This window comes from Festucalex cinctus, chromosome 21 (genome assembly GCF_051991245.1).
Source record: "Festucalex cinctus isolate MCC-2025b chromosome 21, RoL_Fcin_1.0, whole genome shotgun sequence".
NCBI lineage: Eukaryota > Metazoa > Chordata > Actinopteri > Syngnathiformes > Syngnathidae > Festucalex > Festucalex cinctus.
The window spans coordinates 17224180-17235560 of record NC_135431.1 but is presented as its reverse complement, the minus strand read 5'-3'; the positions used below and the strand labels follow the sequence as shown (position 1 = coordinate 17235560).

Below are 11381 nucleotides of genomic sequence, written 5' to 3'. Positions count from 1 at the left end.
AAAGGAAGCATTTGCATTGTGGAAATACAATACGAAGAACACATTCACCAAATCACAAGAAACAGTCCTTTTTTTTTATTCACGGTTCTTTTCTTACATTGTTCAAGTACAAAGTTAAAATGCCTTTTAATTAGTTCATATTCATACAAGAGTAAAATAATAATAGTGCCTCTTCATTACTACAACAAACTTAAATACAGTCATTGTAAAGACAAACTTTTATACTCCTAGCAATATATTTTTTTTCTGATTTTCAGAAAACAATTGTAGCACCTTTTTGAAACACCAGCAGTTCCACTTTTCCTAAAAGCTCATCTTTCATGTAGTCCTTGAGATGAGTGTCATCTGAATGCGCTGCAGCATCGGGTCTGTAGATGTCGTGTTTGGTGTACGTGTATGTGCAGTATTTACTCTGTGTGTATGTGAACAACAGTAATTATTTGTGTGCGAGTCTGATATCAGTGTTGAAAATTGCGCATCACTCAGCCTAAAAGCTGTCAATAGGCAAACCACCGACAACATCACCGCTACCATTTGGCAGCTGTCAATCAAAACTATGCCCGCCTTCCTCTGGCTTTAGTCTCCTTGCACTCTCAAACAGAAACATGTTCACGTCACACCGCAAATTCAGACAGTGGTCACCAACCTGTTTGGGCTTGCAACCGCTTGAGCAAATCAGTGATTCAAATTCTTCTTAGGAGCTCTGAAATGATAACCAAGTAGTTAAAAAGTAATAAGTCCACACTATTAGGGCTAAAAACATGACTGCATCTGACCAAAGGACAGGTACTTGGCATGAAATGATCCATACGTAATGTATAACATTAACAAAATGTAACTAGGCGAAGTGCAATTTCCGGGGAAATTGCTTGGGAATTCTGTAAGCAAATTGAGAGATAAATTATGAAATTATAACCTCCTGGTTACTGGACAATGCGATTTACCAACTGTGCCACCGAGCAGTATCAGACACCTGGTAATGATGATAAGTGATATATATGGAAGTGGGTGTGGAAAGTGATGCTTAGAAAATGTTCAATGAAAATGAATGGGGAAAAGTTTATATTAAATGTTAAATTGTGCAAATACCGTAAGTAATGTGGAATCAGACGATATATACCTCAGGAGGCAGTCATTTTTGAAGCTAGTTGAAATAGAACAATGTAAATTGGAAGTATTATGTTGGAGTTGTTAGGCGGCAAAAAAGTGTGGAGGTTAAAAATCACAATTACATGTATAGCTACAACGGAATGGAATGTAATTCTGTCAGAAATCACAGCAAAGAATGAAGGGAAAAAAATTGTGAGTAATAATGATGGTGACATTTGAACAATATCACAAAATATTGCAATGCCTGGGTGGTCGATATTGCTATTTGCTACCTCTAGCAATGGAAATATAAATGACGTTCTTGTATGGCAGACATTGTGCTCGTTGAGTCAAAATATCGCTTTGATCGGTGGCAACCAACAACCACAATGACAAATACAGTGGAGCCCCTCACGCTGAGCATTTGTCGGTATTTCAAATCTAATTTAAGAAAATAACGTGAATATAAATATGTTATAGGACTGCTATACATCCTATATGAATTATACAGTGACTGATTAACAATGCAACTCTTCTACTCATGTAAAAATTCCGAAAATGCCACAAACAAAAATGATTGTTGCGCATCATTTATTCAGCAAAGCAATTTTGGAGATTCTGAACAATCACAGGCTTGACTTGGAGCCAATCATAAGAAGGAGTTATGCTCACATCAGGTTTTCATCAGATAGTATACTGCAATTTTTTTTTTTTTTTTTTTTTTTTTTTTTTAAGATAGTAAGAGAAGGCTTGTTTCTGGGAAACTTGTTCTCATTTTTACCCAATAAGAAAAATAAACTTTAAAAAATGCATTAGATTAGAAAATTGATGTCAAATTAAGTAAAAATATCCAACTTTTTCTTACATGTAATAAGAAAAAAATACACATAAGCTCAAATATTTTTTATTTTTTATTTTTAGATGATAACCAATTACATATAGAATTTGTTGAAATTTGAGGATTTTTTTTTGCTTATTTTTAGTATGTTTTTGTTTTTGTTTTTTGCAAGTTAATATTTTTGTTTTATATTTCTTTTTAGTCTTAAAAAAAATAAAAAAAACTATTTTCAAGACCGCTGTGGTTGATATGGGCCTAGTATTAATTACTTATTTTTCAAAATTTTGCCAAGTAAAATTTTCTTGTTCTGTTGGCAGACAATTTTGGTTATTAAGTGATACTTTTCTAATTTTACTATATTTTTTTCTTAAAATTTCTCCTGTCCTTTTTGCAGTGTTGTGTTCCACTAACACTCCCAATTCCATCACTTGACACGTAATCGTTGGTCTGGGCAGGGTTTCAGTAACATTAAAAAAAAGGGGAGTTGATTTAACAGAAACTTAAAGGCCCGTTTTCACTCAGGAAAAGGCACTTTTTAAATACAGGATTTAAAAAGACAAACTTCTTCTCAATTTACAGCTCTGGGCTTCTCTTAATGTCCGGTGGTGATTTTTTCCAGATTATTTTTTCTTTCACTCACTCACTCACATTCACTCACTCACTCACTCACTCACTCACTCACTCACTCACTCACTCACTCACTCACTCACTCACTCACTCACAGAAGCTTACATGTGTGAATGAGTGAGCGAAAAAAAAATCCATGCGTGCTGTCAAGATGTCGACCGAGTGACGTCACGCAGCCGACAAATTCGCCCGGCCCCGTTTGCGACAGGCCACCCTCCGCTCTGCGATTGGCTGGAGGGGTGTAAACACGGTCTTTCCACAGAAACGTCCCGCATTTTACAAAACAAACACAAAATGACAAAATACAGGATAGGGGGGTGGGGGTTTAGGAAAAATCACCACGAGAAATTAAGAGAAGCCCAGATCTTTAAATTGAGAAGAAGTTTGTTTGTTTAAATCCTGTATTGAAAAAGTGCCTTTTCCTGAGTGAAAACAGCAGACCGGGCCTTTAATTATAAATTTAGGTTTAATTAACCTCATGTGATAACACATCTGACTCCAGTTTCAACTTCAAGGCTCCACTGTATTGCAAACAAGATGTGAAGGGACCCCAGTTGATGCCAGACTGCATTTTGGTGTTACTTGAACACGTTTCTTATTTGAGAGTCTCACTTGCACACAAGTTCCATCGGACAAGACAAAGTCACTACAACTAACTGTAATACACGTTTCCTCCAGCTTCGTCCCCCTCTTGGCTGAGACTGAACTGAACTGAGCACCGACCTGGAACAGTATACACACACACACACGCACACGCACGCACAATAACGGATTATTATTGTAATTAAAACTACCATTATTATTATCATCATCATTACTCCCTAATCTAACATGAGATTACACTGACAGACCGACATGCAGTATCTGAGGGGAACGGGGAGGTTGGGGGGAGCGTTTGACAGGTGTCCTGCGGAAACACAGTGACTATGCATGTTGACGTAGTTGGAGTAAAATCAGCACCGCAACTGTGTGTTTTATATGTGTATGTGTGTGTAACCTGCACTTGAAGAGCGCTGTATAAAGAGCAGAGTTGAAAAAAGCACCTGAAGGTTGGTTGAAAAAGCACCTGAAGTTTGGTTGTATAAACGGAGGGTAAACAATGATGGTGGAAAAACAAAAACGACAACAGACAAAACTGCTGGTTTACGGTTCGTGATTGTTTGTGCACGTGAGTCGACGCTATGTGTCCAGTTTTTGGCTGGTTTATCTGAGGAAGGTCAGAGGATTGGAAGGCTTTCGATAGAAAAACGTGGTCAACGCGGGACCAAAAGCACCAGACTGAAAAAATAAAGTCCCTGTTGTATTCGGTTCAATTTCAAAGAGGGCCTGCACCACCATGATGCGCTCACGACGCAGTGTTTCCAAGTGAAATGGGTTTTCTGACTGTTCCACTCGCAGGAATGCAAAACGGCAACATTGAGTTTGCCTCGAGAGAACGTTCTGCATCCCTTATGAAGTCAAGCAAGAGTAGAGCTGCAAAAACGGGAAGCCATTTTAGTTTAGCAACACAGAAGGAGACCACAAGAGGCTGAGGCACAAGAGAAGCTGTTTTTTGTTTTTTTTTAGCCACCATAAAGCTCCATTAGTTTATCTCTTTTCGACACAGTGCTACGGCTACTTTCAATTTTTTCGTAACAGGCTTGAATAATCTTGCCGGATGAGTTGAACCTCAATGAGTGGAGCCATTTTTCTGCAGTGATATTCTAAGAGAAAAAAAGAAAACAACTAAAATTGTGTTATATGGTCTCTCAATTCATTTTGAGTCGGTTTGGACAAAACTCCACGATGAACGGCAGATTCACATTTCCGATGTTAAAATCTACTGTAAATCCAATCAAATGATTGTCTTTTTTTTAAAAATATACAGGTAATACATATCAGCGAATCAGTGCTCTCAGCACTTCATCATACAGTACGGTGAACATGTGCGGAAAAGGAAATTTTATACACACAATTTATGTATATCTAATGTAGTGCTGTCAAAGTTAAAGCGTTAACTAATTAATCAGGAAAAATTATCGCATTAATCATTGTATTACCACAGATTAATCACACTATTAATTTTGACCGCAGATGATCCTTTTTAGTGGACAGTGGATGGTTACATTAAAGGTAGCTGTTGGAGTTTGAGCAATAAACATAACTACATGCATTTAAGTAAAGCATTTAAAAAATGTTGACATATGCCGTAGGTCATTTTTTCACATTTTAAATTATGCAAATAATTGATTAGAAAAAGCAGGATCAGCGTGTGCAGTGGATATAAATTTTTGAAGACGTCCTCATAACATTAAATGTCGAAAGAATTAACACATAATAGGTGCGCTTCAAATTTAGTGGGCAAAATATGTTGGGGAAAAAAGCCTTTTTAAGTCAGTGATTAATCATGATTAATCAAAATTCTAAGATATGATTAATCTGATTTAAAAATGTAATCGTTTGAGAGCTCAAATTTAATGACAATATTATTGTATTAACAGTAATGTAAAGATTACAATATCATCAATTCTCACCGTTGTGTTACAGTAAAAAATTACATAAAGTATGCTTTGAGACACGTGATCTATTACCCAGTGATGGAGAGATTACTTTTTCACATAAAAATCCAAAGAATTATGTCTAAAAGAGTGTGACATGATATTGGATAACATATTCATTATCTCACTGAATGGAGCTACAATGGTTCAGTAACATGTAAACGTAATAAAAACGGATGCTCCTGACTCTTAATCTCAGATATTGCCAGACAATTCTGCCATCTATTCAGTGTCAGAACCTTCTTAGCTGTTTTGCAGAACACACGCGGAGCAGCCAGGCACTTGGACCAATTATTATTATTATTATTATTGCGCTCACATTATTTGACGCACTCACGGACGCGATAAAACAGAGTTAATTATGGATATTAGCATGTGTTTGTCGCATACCGGCAAACACTTGAGGAAGCAAAATTTGGGTTGTATCATGTCGGGCTAATCCTATCATACATTCACTAACTATATAATACAACCTTTAATGGATAAAATTATTAAAGTTGGTTTTAAAAAAGAACAAGTACAAATAAGTGTGTATTTTATGCTAACTCTGCGTTTGCTCTGTTACCAATGCAACGTGTACTCAAAACGCTTTAGGTAGAATACAGGGAGTCCTCGAGTTTCGAGTTTACAACAGTTACGCCCGGTATGCCATTTTGGCCCTGTCCGCCATTTTGGTTCCTCGTCCGCAGTGTTTTCCCCTCGTCCGCTATTTAGCCCTTAGCTAGTGCTAGCGCTTGTGCACTTGTGGGAGTATCTTTGGCTTTTTCCGCCCTCTTTTTTCCACATCATGGCCCCAAAGAAGAAAGCTACGCCTTCTATCAATGTTGGTCCAGCCAAAAGAAAAGCAATTACCATGGAAACGAAGCTAGACATAAAAAAAATATCGACATCGGCAAAGACTTGGGATTCAGTTGGACAGTCGTACAGCATCTTATTATTTTTTTTTTATCATAATGTATTTTTGATTTTTTTAAAATGCAAATTATTTTGATGTAAATGTTGACTTTAATGGGGAAATTCAACTTAAGTCGAAATTCTGGTTACATTTCTAGCGTAAGAACAGAACTCTGGCGCAACTTGAGGACTCCCTGTACTGTATTCAAAGCTAAGAACGAACTACCATATATTAAATTCAAGCATGCTGGAGAATATAATCGGGTTGTTTAGTAGTTCACGAACACACAAAGCCAATAATGGCAAGTGGAGGTGCAACAGTCTACATAAACATGACAGTTTTGCTATGCTAATGTTATAGTTGCCACAATGATAGGGTTATTTGTGTATAAAAATTGTGTATATCATGGAGTTGATACTGTTTTCATAACGTTAAAAAAAAGACAAAGATGTTTCAAGTAAGTTAAAATACAGTGCATAAACCTTTTGTATGAAATCATATTAAATTCTATGTTTTTTTCTAGCCACTTGAGGGCGCTAAATACTTTTGAAAGGCACATTCCCAGCTAGTTGAAATGTACCCTCAACCCACAGTGGGATTCCTAAATTATATTTGATGTTACTTTGGCTCACTGCACTGATGATTAACTCATCCACTGAGATTTATTCAATAGAAGAATCCAATTGGAGTTATTTTAGTGAAAGTTAGCATGTTTTTTTTCCCCCCTCTCTCAGCCTTCGAGTACACTCTGTAGCTGGTTTAACCTCTGTGCCTGTTTGGAAGGATTTGGCTTCAATCCGCTAGGGACCCCAAACTGCAGCAACCGAAAACAAACCGAGACCACAACGTCTCTAAGAGCACCAAGAGGAGTAAAAAAAAAAAAAAAAATGTCACGTCGAAGAAAGTGGCACCATTTGGCCTCGACGACAGCCCGGCCAGCACCGCGGGTTTTAGCTGGTGTGTGTGGTGGATGTGTGTTTTTGATATTTCAGTTTATTGCGTCGGTAACGCAACGACAGCACCACCACGACGCGTGTGATCATACGGTTTTTGGTGATGTATGTTGTGTGTCGGTGCCTCGTAGAGACGGCAACTAATGCAAAACGGCAGAAGACATCAGCTTAAAAGTCAGATGGAAGGACGTTTGTGTGTGCTATACAGTACACAAACTGAACTAGCAAGTGTGTGCGTGCAAGCTAGCACCTGGGCACCAAGATTAGCCAGTACGGGATCGAGGGATGAAGTCCTTAGCAGTGTGTGTGGTGTATGTGTGTGTATGTCTGCCTGGTCATCCGTTTCATCTGCATCAGCCAACCTTCATGTACAAGCTGTGTACTATGTACAGTTATCTGTTGTCACAAGTGTGTGTAGGGGTGTGTATGTGAGAGACAGTGCGAGAGAGAAAGAGAGAGAGAGAGAGAGAGAGAGAGAGAGAGAGAGAGAGAGAGAGAGAGAGAGAGAGAGAGAGAGAGAGAGAGAGAGAGAGAGAGAGAGAGAGAGAGAGAGAGAGAGAGAGAGAGAGAGTTGTTGTGTGACTAGTTGCAGGCAAAGTACTCCTTTAGAGGGGCAAAGAGGTGCCTGATGACGGGAACACTCCACGAGCGTCCCAGCAGCCTTTGCCGGGCCAGACGACTCATGTTGGACACGTCGGTGTAGTGGACGGGGAAACCAAACACCCTGGATACACACATGGAATCATTTCAGAGAATATACATTAAAACAACTTTCGTCAGCAATGTAGCTATAGAACAGCTTTGTTGTTTGATTTTTTGCATCTCTTGATAGTGCAGTGGAACCTCAAAATGTGAATTGAAAGTTACTTTTAAAAAAACATTTGTTTTTTTTAGGTTTTTACTAGAATAAACTGTAATTGCACATTCACTACAGTAGGTGGCAGTGGCGCTCTCATTGTGCAAGGAGTATTGGCTCCTCTGCAGAGTAGGAATGTAACGATATCCAAACATCATGATACGTTACTATCACGATATGAAGGTCACGTCACGATAGTGTGGGGAGTTGGCGATGCAAAAAAAAAGGTCACAATATTGTCAAAAAGAGAGAACTCATACTAAAAAAACTAACAAATTGTGCTTTTGTACATTACAGCAATGCATATAAACCACCTACAATCACTAATAACACTTAATATTGAGGCTCTTATTTGCTAATGCTAGCATACATTGAGTTCCTCCACACTTAGTTCCAAAGCATATTACGTTCCCCTTCATCTGACCATTAGTGTTGATTTTAAACATAGAAGGGTCAAAACATGCCTTGTGAAAATTAAACTGCACTAAAAAAAAAAAAAAAAACTAGCCACAAGAGGGTGCTAGAACTGCACAAATGGAAATCAAACTGACTTTTTTTTTTTTTTAAGAGATGTGCTGCTTTTAATATCGTGACATTACCACGACGATATATTGTAGCAGTTTTAATATTGCGATAGCATGATATTGCCGTTATTGTTACAGCCCTACTGTAGAGGTTTACGTACAACAATTTTATAGACAAAATACTAGTTATAGTAGCGGCGGAGAGCTGGGGTGGAGGTACGAAACATTTTCTTCTTCTTGGGGGGAATAACAAAAAATAATTGAGAAGCACTAGCCAATGGTCAAATTTTCTAGGGGTACCGTCGTCTTTGTCAGGCCTGTCATGAGTTTTTTTTTTTTTTTTTTTAATAATTCTGTTGAACCAAAATGAAAAAGTAAGATCTGATTTAAATTGGTTAATTTTCAGAATAGTTTCCTTTATTATTATTATTATTATTACTATTATTATTATTACTATTATTATTATTATTATTTTCATTTTCTTTTATTATTATTATTATTATTATTATTATTATTATTTTGTTTCATTAAAGGGAAAGTCATGCTTTTTTCCAATTATATGTTCAATAATTAGTTTGTGAACATCACATGACCAAACCCAGAGAACAACTCAGCCGTGATTGGTCGTTACCTGCTTGGGCACTGTGATGTCATTTTTAGTCGACAGTAAGTGACAAAATGGCCGCCCCCTGTGATAGATAAGAACGTCTGTATTTTGCTGCTTAATTCATGTTTCACAAGCGCAATATTAATCAGAATGCCGTGTTTTGACTCGTGAACATATTTTTGGGTTGCCTTCCATTTTGTGTGTATGAACGTACCTTTCCATCTCAGTGCACCAGAGGATGTCCTCCTTGTTGTCCATGTAGACGGGGAAATGCTCATCTTTCCCCTGCTTCACAGAGTTGGAGCGAGTCGTTATCGTACGCAACTTCTCAAACTGGAATTTTCATCCAGAACCAAACAGACACAAACAAACACACACAAATATTGTTTTGTTTTGTTTTTAATCCTAAATCTATCTGACTTCCATTAAGTTTAGCCATCACAACACAGTATACACTTGTTTCTATTTTGTCCTTCCATTAAAATTTGAGTATTTACTAGCAAAAAAAAAAGCAAATTACGCATGCATGCGTGCAAACACATATCCAAACACGTGCACACTGGTACCTTGGCAGTACGACCATGCTCGAGACACTCTTGCAGGTCCAGCTTGTCATTCGTCATTGGGCTCAGCGGTCTGTTTGGTGAAGATATTTTCAAGAAGCTACTTTAAAATTATTTTCAAATTGTGTCAGGTGGTGGGTGCGAGTGTCTTTTTATCACCTTGACATGCCAGGAAGGTTTCCCCAGAAATATCGAGCGCGGTGGGCGGCAGAAACCTCCTTGGCGTCGATCATCACAGGGTTGCACTGGACAGAGAGAGTTACTTACTTTCTCATGTTTATTTGCAATTTAATTTCCAATCACATTTGTGGTGAATGACTTGGGAATCATAAACAAAAATGAGAGGAGGGAGACACACTGCATAAAATCGAGTGTACAGTACCTCTAAAAAGCGAGAGATGTCCCGTTTGTCACTGACTCCCATGGCGACCACGTTCTCAAAGAGCCAGAAGAAAGGCCGCTCGTCACCCTCTTTTGGCCGAGCTTCGTGCAGCAGACGGTAGAACTCGAAAAATAATCGGCCAGTTCCCTCTGCGGACATTCAGCCACGTTTATATATAGTACTGTAATAGTAACGTGAAATATTTGTTGCTTTCACACATAACACGTACCATAAAGGCCCTTCCGTGCAGGGTTTACGATGGAGAGGTCATTGCAGGGACTTCCTCCTATCACTAGGTCAAATGGTCCCCACTCTTCGATCTAACGGACAAAACAACAGAAACCGGAACGTGAATGAGTGTGAAAGCAGACTTGTAAAGTTGCAGAAAGTCTTTGACTTACATGTTTATGGGTTACGTTGCGTACATCGCCCACGTACATGATGCGTCCCTCGTGTCTGACCATGCCGACAGTGATGGAGTCCTCGCAAACCTCGGACGCCACGTACTTATCCACCTGGATGCCCAGATCCTTCAGCACCAAAAGACCTGAATGCATCATACAGAACAATTTCTACTTGCACGCAAAAAAAATTAAAAAATAAAAAAATAAAAAAGTTGGTCACTTAAAAATAACCCAGATTGGGTTTAAAAAAATAAATAAATAAAAAAAATAAAAAAAAGGGACCGACACAACTTTTTGGGTTATTCATTTAACCCAAAAAGTTGGGTCAAATGAATAACGCACAAAACAACCCCCAAAATTGGGTTGTCTTGCACAATCAACACAGATTACTTGATCCCTCCCCCTTTTATCCAACACAAAAAAAAATCGGGTTGTTTTGTGATGTAATCATTTGACCCAAATTATTGAGTTAAATAATCTAAAATGTTGGGTTATTTAATTATTTGGGTAAAATAACCCATTATTTTTATGCTCAATAACCCAAAAAGTTTGGTTATTTTTGTATAGAATAAATAACCCAAAAAGTTGGGTTATTAATTTTTTAGGGTTAATAAATAACCCAAACAGGTGGGTTATTTTTGTGCTCAATAACCCAAAATGTTGGGTTATTTTTATGTAGAATAAATAACCCAAAATTTGGGTTATTAATTTTTTTAGAGGATTAATAAATAACCCAAACATTGGGCTATTTTTACGCTCAATAACCCAAAAAGCTGGGTTATTTTTGTGTATAATAAATAACCTCAAAAGTTGGCTTATTAATTTTCTAAGGGGTTTATTAAATAACCCAAACAGTTGGGTTATTTTTTGTGCTCAATATCCCTAAAAGTTGGGTTATGTTTGTATAGAATAAATAAACCAAAAAGTTTTTTTTTTTTTTTGTTTTTTTTTAGGGGTTTAATAACAACCCCCCAATTTTATTTTATTTATTTATTTCCTCAGTAAGCTAAAACATTGGGTTATTTAGATTTTTGGGTTAAATAAATTACCCAAAAAGTTGTGTCAATCCCTTTTTGACACAATTTGGGTCATGTTTGACCTAACTG

At 37.5% G+C, this 11381-nt stretch overlaps 1 protein-coding gene across 8 annotated transcripts in view; it reads right to left on the bottom strand.

The window, feature by feature from the left end:
- Positions 1 to 52: 52 nt before the first annotated feature.
- The window catches only part of LOC144010058 (DNA (cytosine-5)-methyltransferase 3A-like), a 36751-nt gene continuing 25422 nt past the window's right edge, over positions 53 to 11381 (bottom strand). For 5 of the 8 annotated variants that reach the window (XM_077510138.1, XM_077510142.1, XM_077510143.1 and 2 more), the window contains 7 exons: positions 10273 to 10418; positions 10101 to 10191; positions 9872 to 10020; positions 9649 to 9734; positions 9493 to 9562; positions 9141 to 9259; positions 53 to 7663 (listed from right to left, as the gene is read on the bottom strand). In XM_077510138.1, the coding sequence (XP_077366264.1) occupies positions 7522 to 7663; positions 9141 to 9259; positions 9493 to 9562; positions 9649 to 9734; positions 9872 to 10020; positions 10101 to 10191; positions 10273 to 10418 (803 nt within the window). In that variant the 3' untranslated portion in view covers positions 53 to 7521. Of the gene's footprint in view, positions 7664 to 8914; positions 9009 to 9140; positions 9260 to 9492; positions 9563 to 9648; positions 9735 to 9871; positions 10021 to 10100; positions 10192 to 10272; positions 10419 to 11381 lie in introns of those variants that run through there. The other 3 variants (XM_077510140.1, XM_077510144.1, XM_077510141.1) reach the window with 2 other exon arrangements.